General features: G+C 44.4%; 1 protein-coding gene across 1 annotated transcript in view; it reads right to left on the reverse strand.

The window, feature by feature from the left end:
- LOC120997516 (spermatogenesis-associated protein 7 homolog) overlaps positions 1–15,569 on the reverse strand; it is a 305,575-nt gene that overhangs the window by 11,012 nt on the left and 278,994 nt on the right. The window contains exons 9-10 of the mRNA XM_040427597.1: positions 13,847–13,924; positions 13,446–13,503 (exon numbers count right to left, since the gene is read on the reverse strand). Of these exons, the coding sequence (XP_040283531.1) occupies positions 13,446–13,503; positions 13,847–13,924 (136 nt within the window). The remainder of the gene's footprint in view (positions 1–13,445; positions 13,504–13,846; positions 13,925–15,569) is intronic.

Below are 15,569 nucleotides of genomic sequence, written 5' to 3' on the forward strand. Positions count from 1 at the left end.
CAAAGTATACATCCAAATCAACAAAGGAATGGATTCACCAGAAGAAGATTAAAGTTTTGGAATGGCCCAGCCAGAGCCCAGACCTGAATCCGATTGAAACTCTGTGGGGTGATCTGAAGAGGGCTGTGCACAGGAGATGCCCTCGCAATCTGACAGATTTGGAGTGTTTTTGCAAACAAGAGTGGGCAAATCTTGCCAAGTCAAAATGTGCCATGCTGATAGACTCATACCCAAAAAGACTGAGTGCTGTAATAAAATCAAAAGGTGCTTCAACAAAGTATTAGTTTAAGGGTGTGCACACTTATGCAACCATATTATTTTATTTTTATATTTTTTCTTCCCTCTATCTAAAAGATTTCAGCTTGTTTTTCAATTGAGTCGTACAGTTTATAGGTCACATTAAAGGTGGAAAAAGTTCTGAAACGATTTATCTTTGTCTCATTTTTTTACATCACAGAAACCTGACATTTTAACAGGGGTGTGTAGACTTTTTATATCCACTGCATCTCTGAATCTCCCATACAAAAGAATAGAGTGGCTGCATGTCATAATAATTATGGGACGAGCAGTCGTAATTACACTGCACCGCCACTACAAGCTAGATGGCGTGCAGATGAACAGGCAGAGCTCGTGTCCCTAATAGGAACACCGCAATATCTTTATACAGCTAATAGGCGGGGGTGCCGGATTCCGGACCCCCGCCTATCTGATATTGATGACCTATCATGAGAATAGGTCATCAATATCATTATGGCACACAGGCAATATGGGACTGATTTTTTACAGAGACACACTGATCGCAGAGGCAGACGATCAGCTGTGTCTCTGTGCAGTAGTACGGGGGCAGCAAAAACTGGCTGTGCGGGCCGCATGTGTCCCTTCCACTGTGGACGGAGTCAGAACTATCTGTCTCCCTGACACATGCGCAGCTGAGGTGGATTCAGGAGTTTGTGCATGCGCCAAGGAGAGGAATATCTCTGGTCACCATCCACAGCGGAAGTGATGTTCTGTCCGTAGACCAGGCCGGAAACCTGTTAAAGAACATGATGTTGGCGGAAACAGGAGTTTTTTTAGAAGAGGACCGTCACGTAAATGGGTTCCAAAAAGACCAATCCACGCAACTTCGAAACTGTAAACCTATATCTATCATGTAAGACAATAGCCAGACGACCGGTGACCAATTCTATACCCGCAGTTAAATTATGGGAGGAGTATGTTATTGGACAGTGTACAATGTGTGCAGGGAGTGTGGGAAAACTAATATTTTCAAAGAAATATGGAGGAAGAGGCTCTTAGCGATTCCTAAGAAAATGAATAAGGCTAGGGCTACATTGTGTGACATTTATTGTAATAATGGTCTACGGTGTCGCACTGCAACATGCTACGACTATGGTGCGACAGTCGCACAGAAATAATTCAAATGTCGCAGTGTAGCCCTACCCTACTGGTTGATATCTAACTTTTCAGTTATTTCCCTACTGTCCGCCCCTTTGTCCTGTGGTAGTTATTTTAAAAATGTAAAAAAGGACTATTCCAGTGTTTTTGACCGTGCTAAACTGCTGACAGCACCAGATAGGGGCTGGGTAGAGCAGTACAAACAGTTTTTTGGGACCTTGTCTCATCAGGAGCAGTGTTAATATGAATTTATGTAATGCTAGATTCTGCTCCTGCAAGTGCCCTGGAGTTTCACTGGAAAGTGTTCTCTGCACTGAGCTGCTTCACAGTCCCTCCTCTTTGTTCTGAGTGACAACTGTAGTGGTCTTCTGGTTGGATGTTACAGTTGTCACTCGGAACAGAGGGCAGGGGCTACAAAGCTGCTTGATGCAGATAGCACTTTAAAATGAAGTTCCATCTGCAGGGTACTTTCAGGTGCAGAATCTGGCAGAATAAAAGATCTTATTCTCACTACTCCTGATGAGAAAAGCTCTATAAAAGCTCATCAGTTTTTTTCGGCTCGTATGCAGAACAATTAACTTCAATGGGGCTGCAAAAAAACGGAAATGACCCCGTGTGTATTGTGTCCGTAAGTCAGCACTGCCGTTCCGCAAAAAAATAGAACATGTCTTAGCATTGTCCGCATTACAGACAAGGATAGGACTGTTCTATTAGGGGCCGGATGTTCCTCAGAATGCGGAATGCACGAGGCTGGTATCCGTGTTTTGCATATCTGCAGTTTGCGGACCGTAAAACAACGGTCCTGTGCATGAGCCCTAGGGCCTCTTGCACACGAACGTGTGTGGCCCGCAAATTGCGGGCCGCAATGCATGAACACCCACCGTGGGGCAGCGGATCGCGGACCCATTCACTTTTTAATGGGTCCATGATCGGCCGTTTCGCAAAATGATAGAACATGTCCTATCTTTTTGCGTAACGGAAGTATGGGACGAAACCCCACGGAAGCACTCCGTAGGGTTCCGTTCCGTGCTACCATTCCGCATCTCCGGATTTGCGGACCCATTAAAGTGAATAGGTCCGCATCCATGATGCGGAATGCACACGGAATGGTGCCCGTGTATTGCGGATCCGCAAATGCTGTCCGCAATACGGCCACGGAGCGCACATGTTTGTGTGCAATAAGCCTAGAAGGTATATTTGGCCTGCTCTCCCCAGACCCTGCCTAGTGCTGTCAGAAGGTTTCCATGGTCAAAACTGCTGACAGACTCCTTTTAAAATAACAAAAAAAGAAGGAATGCGAGTATTTGGAAAATGTCAGTTATTGGAGACAAATCCAGACAAAAATTAAATTAAATCACAAAAAAAAAAATGCATATACCTTTTTGACATTTCTTTTGCCATGTGTGAAAATGACATGACAAAATGAAAAATAAAATAAATAATTTAATTAGCAATTAAATTTTTCACTCATGCGAAAAAAACTAAATTAAAAGTAAAAAAGCCTGTTGTAATTTCATTATCATACTGGCATTTCATGGTCAGATCTAAAATAAAAAAGCTGCATGGCAAAGGAAAAGTCAAACCACTTTGGCTTTGCTATTTTTTCATGAACTGCTTAATAAGTGTCAAAATTAAAATTTAGCTTTTCAACTGTGATATGTTACAGATGTGACAGAATGGGAGGCAAATGAAAAATGGATAAATTAAAGGCAAAATGACAGTTTTACGATTCAGTTTTAACCCCTTTCAGTGCCAAAATGAAAAAGAACAGTGCCACCTACTGCTGATTTCGTTTTTATTTCTCACTTTGCCTTTTCATTTTCAGACTGTACAATATTTAAATAGATGTTAATTAGTATTGGGCTTGGCTCAACATGTAAATACATTATATGTTAATTAACAGTTTTTAGCGAAGCCATGGCAACTGATCGGAGGCTCGCGATTTTACTGCTGGGGCTCCGATCGGAAGTCAGAGGGAGCCGCATCCCTCTGCCTTCACACACAGAGGCCCGCCCCATACATCCGCTACAGAGGCCCGCCCTATACATCCCCTCACGCATTATGACGTACAGGTACGTCATAATGCATGAAGTGGTTAAACAATCTCTATTTACCCACACCATCACGCTATACCTGACGGTGCTGAGCGCGGCAGCGTGGTGAGCGCCAGAGCACAGCTCTACTGTAAATTACACAGTAGTGCTGATATAACAGTCGTATTGGTAAAAATACCTCCTGGGCTCCTCGATCAAACACGTTACCCCGGCCGCACTCTCCACAGCAGGGAATGAACTTGTCTCAGTGGTGTAAAGTGTTCTCAGCTAACAAATCTCAGAGCCATAGATCTAGGCGCACTACACAAGTACTGTTATTAGTGGCCTCATTAGGCGAACACCCCCTTCCCCCCACAGAGCTGTATAAATAAAAGATCGGACAAATCTTTCCAAGAATTTTGCTAAGACAAAAGGAGCAAGAAATAAGTATTATGTGTATCTCAGGTGTCATTAGTGGAGCTCCATCTGGAAGATATGACGTCCTCATAAAGTTTTGTTCAGTAGAGTATTGCAGTGTCGACCTTAGTTCAAGTTTAGTAGAGTCGCGGAAGGTCCAGGGACTCGTATGATGACCTATGTGCAGTTCAGTCCAGGTACTGCTGTGGAGACCTAAGTTTGGTTTAGTAGATTTTTGAACGGTTCAGGTACTGAAATACTGATGTAGGTTTTGTTCAGTAAGTCTGGGTATTGCAATGATGATTTAAATTTAGCTTAGGAGAACCATGGCAGGTCTGGGTATTTCTATGGTGATCTAAGCATGGATAAACAGGACCATGGGAGGTCTTAGTATTGCTGTAATGATCTAATTATGGTTCTGTGAAACCTTGGAAGGTTCAGCTACTGCTATGGTGATGGAAGTTTTGTGCAGTAATTTTGGGTATCGCTATATTCATATAAGTTCCGCCCCATGGGAGGACTAGGTTCAGTAGGACCATGGGAGGTCTTAGAATTGGTATAGAAGTCTTGTACAGTAAAACCATTTGGTAGTTTGGTTATTTTAATTGTTGATGTAAGTTTGGTTCAGTAGAATCATGGGAGGTCTTGGTATCGCTATGGTGTTCTGTGTTTGCCTTAGTAACACTGTGAGAGGTTAGGGTACTGCTATGGGGATCTATGTTCTGTACAATAAAACCAAAGGAAGTCCACACATTGTGATTGAAATCTATATTTGGTTCATTAGAACTGGTGGATCAAATATTGCTATAGTGATCTATGTTAGCTTCAACAGAGCCATGAAAGATCCAAGTATTGCTATGGTGATCAAAGTTAAATTTAATAGAAATGCAGGATCTGTGTATTGCTATTGTGATCTAAATTTGGTTTAGTAGAATTGCAGGTTTCAGGTATAGATATTATTATTAGGTATACAGATTATTAAATGATGAGGTGCAATTAAATGTCCCTCCCCTTCTAAGAACACACTGCACACTGGTATTGACAATTTACAATGGTATATTGATGCAGCCCAATGCGTTGAATATAAGTGGTGTATTAATGCAACAGTATAATCATACCTCCCAACTTTTGAAGACAAGGAAGAGGGATACTATGGGCGGCACGCAAAGTGTGCTGCGGCAAAATTTTTCTGCACCAGGCCACGCCTCTAACTCTGCCCAAAACATAACTATACACCTAATTGCACCCAGTCCCTTAAATGCCCCCACATAATAATAATTCCTCCTTTATGCCACCATACAGTAGTTATGTCCACATTGTGCCCCTTCACAGATTATGCCCAGATATGTGCCCCCTCACAGTAGGTATGTCCAAATATGTGCCTCCTTCACAGTAGTTATGGCCAGATATGTGCCCCTTTCCCAGTATTATGCCCAGATATGTGCCCCCTCACAGTAGTTATGGCCAGATATGTGCCACCTTCACAGTAGTTATGGCCAGATATGTGCTCCTTCACAGTACCGATGCCCAGATATGTGCCCCCCCACTATAGTTATGCCATTATATGTGCCCCCTCACAGTATTATGCCCAGGTATATGCCCCTTCACAGGAAGTAACAAAAAACAAACTCTATATACTCACCTGGTTCCTCCGATGATCTCTCTACCAGCAGCAGCAGGATACACATGGAGTTGCTGGTCTGTGTAGGAGGAGGAGCACAGCTGACTGCCGGCCGTCCCCTGCACAGGCTAGCAGTAGAGAGCGCAGACAGGGGGAAGAATGATGAAGCAGGAAGCAGACGACTCTATGCTTCATCATTACAGGCAACTGTCTCTGCGTCGTTTGGAAGCAGAGACAGCTGCCTCAGAGTAAGACATACCTCCCCTGTTCCGGGACCGCGGGAAAGCCATCAAAATCCAGGACTGTCTGATATACTAAGGCACCTGTATATTAATGCAGCTGTAGAATGCGTTAAATGTAAATGCTTTATTTAACAGGTATATTAACGCAACAGTATAATCCATCAAATTTACTGGTTATATTAACGCAACAGTATGCTGCTTTGAATTGAAATTGTATATTAGTGCAGTAGTACAATGCTTTCAACTGCATAATTTTAAACCATAGCAAAATTGCAGCTAGTTTTTACAAAGAAAAAAAACAGCACAATTGCGCAGTGTAGCCAGCGAAATGTATGCTACGTTGCTGTGACTACCTGGGATATGCCTATGAAACACTTATGAACTGTAGAAGCTTCAGGTTTTTAAAAATTAAAAAGGCCTGGCTACCTGCTGAAAAAATGATAATACTACAGGGTTTTGGCTATTGCAGTGTGTGAAGCTTTCCACTTGCATCATCATCCTTCAGTATAAAATATACACAGAACTCCGAGTGTCCCTGTGCCATCCCTGTCTGATGAAACTCTGACTTTTCTACCTATTGATTTAATCTACTTAAAGGGGTATTCCTATCTTGGACATTGGGGGCATATCGCTAGGATATGTCCCCAACGTCTGATAGGTACGGGTCTCCATTCTGGGACCCGCACATATACTTAGAGCCAACACTGTGTGGGAGGGTGAATTGAGCATGCGCGGCCGCCCTCCATTAATTTCTATGGGACTCCCAAAAATTTGCCAAATATTTCCGTATGTCCCATAGAAGTGCGGTGGCTGCGCATGCACAGTGTGCTTCCCATTCATTTTAACGGGACTGCCAAAAATAGCCAAATGAGCTGTTCGGCTATTTTTGGTAGTCCCATAGAAATTAATGGAGGGCACATACATGATGTGTCCTACGGCACTTTCCGTTCTGAGTATAGGTGCAGGTCCCAGAGGTGAGACCCGCACCTATCAGACATTGGAGGCATATCCTAGCTATATGCTACCAATGTCCAAGATGGGAATAACCCTTTAAGTAAATATGTCCCTGTACAGTCTTTACAACACCCTAAGATTGCTGGCCGACCAGAGGAAATGATTCTCTGGACCCACCACCTGTGTTTATGGGACCTTAAGGGCCCTGTTTTACCAGGGCTCCATTATTGTCAAAGCTTGAGCCTTCCGGAGGATCCTCTGGTAGTCTGGTGGGCCAGTCCAGCCTTGCTTGTGTCTGTAATTCCTTTCTGACACATTCAACACGTCCTCCCACATCGCAAGCGGCACTCAGAATTGTGTCCGTGGCTTACACATAGCACAGAGCTGAAGGACCTGACAAAAATCCTGCCTCCTGATTGGCTCAGAGGCTGTCAGCCTCTGAGCCAATCAGGGGAAGCCCCCTCCCTCCCAGGGTCATGTGATCCTTAATCTGCATCCTTCCTGCCCTGTTTCCCGGGTGCTGTCTTGGTTTATTCCTCTAAAGCAAATCACCAAAATTTTGGATTAGTTTGGCATCAAAATTTTTGCGAAATTTGTAAAAAAAAACATTTTGTTCAAAATCGACTAGTTCGGATATTGCTACAGTGATCTAACTTTGGTTTGGTACAATTGCAAGAGGTTTGACTATTACTATTGTGATCTCAGTTGGGTTCAGTGGAATTGCATCTACTCCAGATACTGATGTGGTGAAGACCCATGGAGGCCCCCGGTACTGCTATGGTGATCTTAGTAGGGTCTAGGATAACTGGTATTGGTCAGGGTATTGATGTGGTGAATCTATGTTCAGTGAAGTAGAACCACGGGAGGACCAGGTACTGCTATGGTAATCTAAGTTTGGTGTAGGATAATTGTAGGTGGTAAGGGTATTGCTGCGGTAAGGTATGTTCGGTAAGGTAGAGCTGTGTGAGGTCCTGGTACTGCTATGTTGATCTAAGTTTGGTCTCATAGACTTGCAGGAAGTCTGGGCATTGCTGTGGTGATATATGTTCGGTAAAGAAGACCCATGGAAGGCTCCCGGTACTGCTATGGTGATCTAAGTTTGCAGAATTGTAGGCTTACCACCCTATTCCTCCCCTTTTGGTAGAAGTGGGCTGGTCCTGCTCCCTGCCCAGAGGGGGAGTTCTTGTCTGGAGACAGAATAGAGGAAGCAACCTGCAGTGCTCCAGAGAGAATCAAATTAGTTCTTATCAAGCGTGAACTGCTACCATTAGCATTGAAGGCACTGCTGCAAGGTGTGGGATTAGAGCCAAGCCACCCATCACCAAACTACCACTAGACCAGTATCACCTAAGCGCGGAATTGCCACCAACCAGCCTGATTCCATATCCTCACTGGTGCCAGAGAGAATATGCACTTAAAGCCTGCTGCTACTGCAACCCGAAGCACTCCAGCTGTTCTGAAACTACAATAACCAGAATGCTCCATTTACTTCTACTGTAGTTAGAAGAACAGCTGAGTATGTTGCATGCTGGGAGTTGTAGTTTCCACAGCACCTGGAGCGACAAAGGTTGCTGATCCCTTTGCTACTGCATGTATTCAAGTTCTACGTTGCACTCAGTAAAAAATACTTATTAACGCTTACCTCCGGTCTCCTTCTTCAGTACTATAATTTCACTGCACGGATCCCCAGGGAGCCACGGCCTGAGGGCCGTCACACAACACTTCATCAGGGCCACTACTACTCCTATCCTCTGCACCGACCCCTCACGGGGTCACTTCATATGTTCAGTTAGGTAGACCTATGTGAGGTCTGGGTACTGCTATGGTGATCTACAATTGCAGGAGGTTTGGGTATTGCTGTGGTGATATGTATTTGGTAAAGTAGACCCATGGGAGACCTAGATACTATTAAGGTGATCTAAGTTTGTTCTCGTAGAATTGTAGGTGGTCAGGGTCAGGGGCGTTGCTAGGTTAAAACATTCGGGGCATGGGCCCCTGATGTTTTATCCCAGGCCCCGAATGTCCTGCCTGCCAGATAGATACAACTGTATTGCTGAGCACGTCAATACAATTGAATCTAATGCACTGCAAGAGCTGAAGGACCTGTGATGACATCACAGTCCATGTGATCAGTTCTAAATGCAGTAGCTGAAAAGAACCTGCGATGATGTCACCATCATGTGACCAGTGCAGGAGAGGAGGGCTAAGCAGTGAAGAAAGGTCCTGGGAAGAAGCTGTGGTGAGGTCTGTACATGAGGAGAGCTAAGTGAAGGGAGAAGCAGAGCAATGCTGGGAGTTGTGGTTATTTAACTGGGAGTGTATGTTAGGGCTGAAGGGAGAGATGTTATTTACATGGGACTGTATGTTGATAGCGGCTGTGGGAGGGGGTGATTTTATTTATATGGGACTAAATGTTGAGGGGTAATGTTATTTACATGGGACTGCATGTTGGAGGCGGCTGGGGAAGGGGGTGATGTTATTTACATGGGACTGTATGTTGAAGGTGTCTGGGGGAGGGAGTGATGTTATTTACATGGGACTGAATATTAAGGGGGTGATGTTTTTTATATAGGACTGTATGTTAAAGGCAGATGGGGAGGGGGTGATGTTCTTTACGTGGAACGGTATATTGGAGGGGGCTATAGATAGAGAGGGATATTATTTACATAGGACTGTATGTTGGAGGGGGCTGGAGAGATGGTGTGATGGTATTTATATGGGACTCTGTGGCGGAGGGAGGGAAATAATGTTATTTACATGGGACTGTATGGTGGAGGGGCTGAGGAATTATAATTTCTGAGGACACTAAATGGAGGAATATAACTACAGGGGGGCATTATAAATACTGGGGGCGCTTCAGGGCGAGCATTATAATAGTTGGGGGCGATATAAATACTGGGGCACTTCAGGGTGAGCATGATAACAGTAGGGAACATTTTAAATACAGGGGACATTAGGCGTTCTTATTACTACTGGGGGATCTATAGGAGGGACTTATAGATCCACCTTTTTCTACTAAAAGCACTATGGGGGCCTTATTATTACTAAGGGGTCTCTAGATAGATTTATTACCACTGGAGGAACAATAGGGGGCCTTATTTCTACTGGGGTCTCTGTGAGGGTATTATTAATACTGGAGGGCTCTTCTACTAATGGGGGCACTCTTGGGGAGCGTTATCATGGTTGGGGGCACTGTAGGGGGCAGTTTTTCTAATGAGGGCATTCTAGAAGGGAATTACTATTGGTGGGACTATGAGAAGCACTATTACTATGGGTGCACAATTTTTTCTTCAGGATAGTATTTGGGGTTTTTGGGGAGCACAGCGAGCAGCAAGATAAGGCTACTTTCACACTAGCGTTTTTTGTGGATCTGTCATCGGTCTGCAAAAACGCTTTAGTTACCATAATACAACCACATGCATCCGTCATGAACGGATCCGGTTGTATTATGTCTTCTATAGCCATGACGTCATGATCCGTCATGAACACCATTGAAAGTTAATGGGGGACGGATCGGTTTTCTATTGTGTCAGAGAAAACGGATCCGTCCCCATTGACTTACATTGTGTGCCAGAATGGATCGGTCTTGCTCCGCACCACATCGCGGACAGAAAAACACTGCTTTTAGAGTTATTCTGACTGCGATGGGAGCACAACCAAACAAAATGGAATGCATTGACAATGAATCGGGACAAAACTGAAGCGTTTTCTTCCGCTATTGAGATCCTATGACGGATCTCAATAGTGGAATTGAAAATGCAGATGTGAAAGTAGCCTAACACTGTTGGGACTCCAGGTTGGGGGATGATGATAGAAAAGTGAGGAACCTAAGATGTCTGAGTGTCACACTCTGCAGAGACGAGACGTGGCTGAGGGAAGTTGCCTGGACCGAATGGAGAAGATGACAGAGAAGATCTAAATCAGAGGAGACGTCACCTGGGAGGCCCTGGATGTGAAGGGGGGGGGGGGGGAGGAGGCCATCGGTCGACTTAGAGAATTGGGCCATATGCGTTGGGGCCTGGGCCCCGGATCTTTTGAGACCCTAGCAACGCCCCTGGTCAGGGTATTTCTTCGGTGATATATGTTCGGTAAAGTATACCCATGGGAGGCCTGGTGTCACGGATGTATGTGAGCAACAATAGAACTACACAGTACAGAGCTACTGACTGGACCCAGAACTAGGGAGGATAAAGGGTGACCCCTGTCCGACCCTCAACGCTCTCCCTATTCTGCTAAAGCACATGCCCGGATCCAAATGGCGGAACGAGGCATGCCCACGTGCCTAAGACTAATGACCCCTGTAGCTCCTACAATAGTGGAAGGGGCACGGCCACCAGTGCCCTACTCAGTATATGGAGGGAACCGTGGCCACCTCAGATCCAGTCAGAAAATAAACAGGAACACAACAATGTCTGCACACTTAGCTGAAGGTGTTGCAGCCGCAGAGAAGACGGATCCAAGGACAGGCTGGCAATATCCGGAGTGCTAGCTGCAGCAGAACACAGGTCCAGTGAACTGATAACTACAAGTGAAGAAATTAAAGCAAGAGCTACAACTGAAGTGAGAACTATAATCCACATCCTATCATAGGAGGAGGGGGTATATAAAGAGAGGGAAATCAAACACATGAAAAACAGCTGTGGTGAAAGAAACCAAAAGTAAACAGAGTAGTGAGAACTCCTCCCAGCTCTAGTAGTGACATCATCACAGGGGTGGAGAAACAGAGCTGTGAGAACGTCCCAAAGCTCTGGTAGTGACACCTGGGTACTAATATCGTGATGTAAGTTTGATCTCATAGAATTGCAGAAGGTCTGGGTATTGCTGTGGAGATCTAAGTTTGGTCTAGCAGAATTGTAGGTGGTCTGGGTATTGCTGCGCTGATCTATGTTCGGTTAGGTGCACCCTTGGGTGGCCTGGGTACTGCTATTGTGATGTTTGATCTCGTAGAATTGCAGATGGTCTTGGTATTGCTGTAGTGATATATGTTTGGTAAAGTAGAACCATGGGAGGTCCTGGTACTGCTGTGGTGATCTAAGTTTGGTCTAGCAGAATTGTAGGTGGTCTGGGTATTGCTGCTGTGATCCATGTTCAGTTAGGTGCACCCTTGGGTGGCCTGGGTACTGCTATCATGATGTTTGATCTCGTAGAATTGCAGGGGGTCTTAGTACTGCTGTGGTGATCTAAGTTTGGTCTAGCAGAATGGTAGGTGGCCTGGGTATTGCTGCGGTGATTTATGTTCGGTTAGGTGGCCCCAGGTACTGCTATCGTTTGATCTTGTAGAATTGCTCGGGGTCCTGTATTCATGTACCTGCATTCAAAACATTCCAGCACGTAACAGATTCTTACGTCTCTCCGTATATTTACTTCTCATTCTGGAGGGCGAAAGAACTTCTGTCCTTTTCTCCATAACGAGTAAATAATTGCATTAATACCCATCTCACATGGTTTGCACATCCGTGGCTGCTGCTGATAGAAGGTCGCATGTTTGCATTACGTCTCCAGGAGAGCTGTGTCCTCGGGATCCTGCCGGCGAGCTCAGCGCTCTGCATAATTTATCACCTTGCATTTGGCAGCTTTGCATTCATTTAACAATTTCTTGATTATTACATTTTTGGCGCTCAGAATCTTCTGCTGCCGATGCAGACTCTGAGAACAATTACTAATGTCTTAAAGTGGCAGTCTCTAACCAGGGGCTCTCCAGAGGATGCAAAACTACCACATCTAGCATGCTGGGAGTTGTAGTGTCTTAAAGAGATAATATTTGTAAAGTTTTATGTAAATTGTGCTGATTTTCCAGTGGATTAAAAACTATAATAAGCTGCATACCTCACCGTTCCCCCGCCGCTGCCATTCTAACATTTACCTGGTTCATAGCTGGTCTCCACTTCCTGTTCCCGTTTCAGCACACAGGAAGTGGCACAAAATGCTCAAGCAATCACTGGCTGCAGTGGTGACCTGCATTTCCTTTATGTCGAGACCAAACCAGAAAGTGGAGACTATAATGGAACGGGTTCGCATCAGAACTGTATCGTTTGGGGGAACGGTGAGTAATATTTATTTTATTTTTAACCCATTCTTACTTTTCTTAGAAGTTTTATCCTGCCGACTACCTCTTTTTAGTTAGTTACCGACAGCAATAACGACTATTAATGGGATCCCTACAGGTCAGTTCCTGAGACTAAAAAGAATCTGTTCTAATGAATCACAATATCAAAATCAGGCCATCGATCTGAAGAGACGGTTTCAAGAAGGAGGATATAGCAATAGACAGATCAAAAAAGGAATTAAAATTGCAAGACAAAAATCAAGGGAGAAATTATTATGTCCAAATGAAAGTAATCCTAACCTACTGCGATTTAAAGGCATTGACATGGTTAATTTGGGATCTAGAGGAGAGGACAAAGGGAAAAAGCTCGCCCAGATGGAAAGTTGGTGGATATTTAGGTTAGGGACCATTGCACCAAGAGGGCTTAATAAAAATTTGGGATTTAGCGCCTTTCTTTAAGGCGGTAGTATCGTTATAAGGGGATTTTCTGTGTAAAGATAAAAAAAACTATGTGTTTTTAAATTATTTTTATTGATTATTTTGTGATTCAAATGAGGGACACAGGACTCCCGCTTCTCATGAGCAGTGGAGGTCCCAGCGGTCAGACCTCCACTGATCCAGTAGATGGAAGATAAGTTGCTACTACCGGAGTACTCCTTTAACTTCTCTACTATGTCAGATCCACTACATCAACTAAAAGACAACACAACGCAAACCTGGAAATCACCATGACTTACATTATCGATGTTTGATTGCTTTCGGTGAAGGTGATCTTGAAACACGCGCTCCATGGCACTGAAAATGGAAGGAGATGTGATTTATCAGATATCTCCTCCAGACGTTGGGGAAGACTTCTCAAATTTAAACAATCAGAGCTTCAGTGTAAAGCATGTGGGAGGGACATAACAGCAGCATTAACCCATTAACCCAAATTACAGTGGGGCTATAATGATCCATGATTGACATGAAGGAAGCTGAAGGGAGATGGGACTTATTGGACAGCTGTAGAACCTTCATTAAGGTTTTTGGACCTCCATCGAAAATATTGTCTATGATGTTTAAAGTTACACATGCACGGGAAGTGACGGAGAAGAAGTTCTGTATATACTCCAAGGAGACTACAAGACTTCACTCTCACCTATGGGACCTGCAGCCTCGTTGTATTATGTCATTGGTGAGGTCTTCAAGAAAACGGAGATACTTCAAGTCTTCTTTTCTGTAGATGGAAAAGCATCAGGACATAAGAGGAACATGAGGAATGGACTAAACAATGCCCCCAAATGATCACAGCGATGAAGCGGAGATGTGGACCCACATAGAGGTACTAGATGGTTTAGGGCAGGCATGCTCAACCTGCGGCCCTCCAGCTGTTGCAAAACTACAACTCCCAGCATTCCCGGACAGCATACAGCTATCAACCTACAGCAGGGCATGGTGGGAGTTGTAGTTTTACAACAGCTGGAGGGCCGCAGGTTGAACATCCCTGGTTTAGGGGTTGGTAATATTAGCTGTCAGAGCATGCTGGGAGTAGTAGTTCTACAAAGGCTGGAGTTTCGCCACTAATATGCACATATAGGCTGCTACAGTTTCATATCAAAGTGATGCTATCATGACTGCATTGCGTTACATTTCATCTGAAAGACAACTCATTTGGGGGGGCGCTGTGGTATTGAGACCTATGGTTTGTGGCTGTGGTGAAAAGTGGTACTGCAGCATCTACATGTCGAGGAAGCATTGAGTCCTCTTATTACTCAATATACACTATTTATTTTTACCACATACAGGGGTGCACCACCAATAAGGCCAGGTTAGGCGATCGCCTCAGGCAGCACCAGGTAGGGACAAGAGAGGGGCAGCGGAACAGCCATGGGCAATGAGTGCTTTCATTTAGGCAAAAGGGTTAGGTTAAGAAATTGGCATGGGGGGGGGGGGGGGGCGCCATTTCAGTTTTTGCCTCAGGCAGCAGAAAGGCTAAGTACACCCCTGACCACATAGGACCCTAATTATCATGAGAGCCATTAGATCCCCTAAGGCCACGTGCACATTGTGTATTTTCTGCACAGATTTGCATTCGGAGTGGTTGGTCCTACTTCCTGTCAAAAGAGGGACCATAACCATCTGCTCCCACTCCAAAGGATCTCAGATCTAGCTCCATCCGTGAGGGACACTACTTCAGGGAGACTGCAAGGTCCCCAGCTATAGATATTCTTCAAAGCTACAGCATTTAGAGTCAGCAGAGTGATCAGCAACCTCAGCTGTACAGACCCTGCTGCAAGTGAGGGGAGACGTATTAAGACACCCATCACCATACTTCAGTTCAGCCTGCATTTGACAGTGGACACCTATAGCCACACGTGCCTTCATACAGTTGTTAGCCAGGAGGTCATGAGACAGACATCAGCAAGATAGCCAATTAGAGCTGCCATTAACTGTCACTTTGCCTGCCATCATACCTCATCAACTGGGAAGAAAAATTGTGCTGTATACAACTACTGCTGGATCTACTACAACTCCTGTTTTGCACTTAGCAAAGAGACTTTTGTTCTTCTACTTCTGGCCTGATTCCTTAAACCACCTTTTCACTGCACCAATCCCCATGGAGCAGCCTAAGAGAGTACAGTCGTGGCCAAAGGTTTTGAGAATTACATAAATATTGGAAATTGGAAAAGTTGCTGCTTAAGTTTTTATAATAGCAATTTGCATATACTCCAGAATGTTATGAAGATTGATCAGATGAATTGCATAGTCCTTCTTTGCCATGAAAATTAACTTAATCCCAAAAAAAAAACTTTCCACTGCATTTCATTGCTGTTATTAAAGGACCTGCTGAGATCATTTCAGTAATCGTCTTGTTAACTCAG

Source organism: Bufo bufo, chromosome 4, assembly GCF_905171765.1.
Source record: "Bufo bufo chromosome 4, aBufBuf1.1, whole genome shotgun sequence".
In the NCBI taxonomy this organism is placed as follows: domain Eukaryota; kingdom Metazoa; phylum Chordata; class Amphibia; order Anura; family Bufonidae; genus Bufo; species Bufo bufo.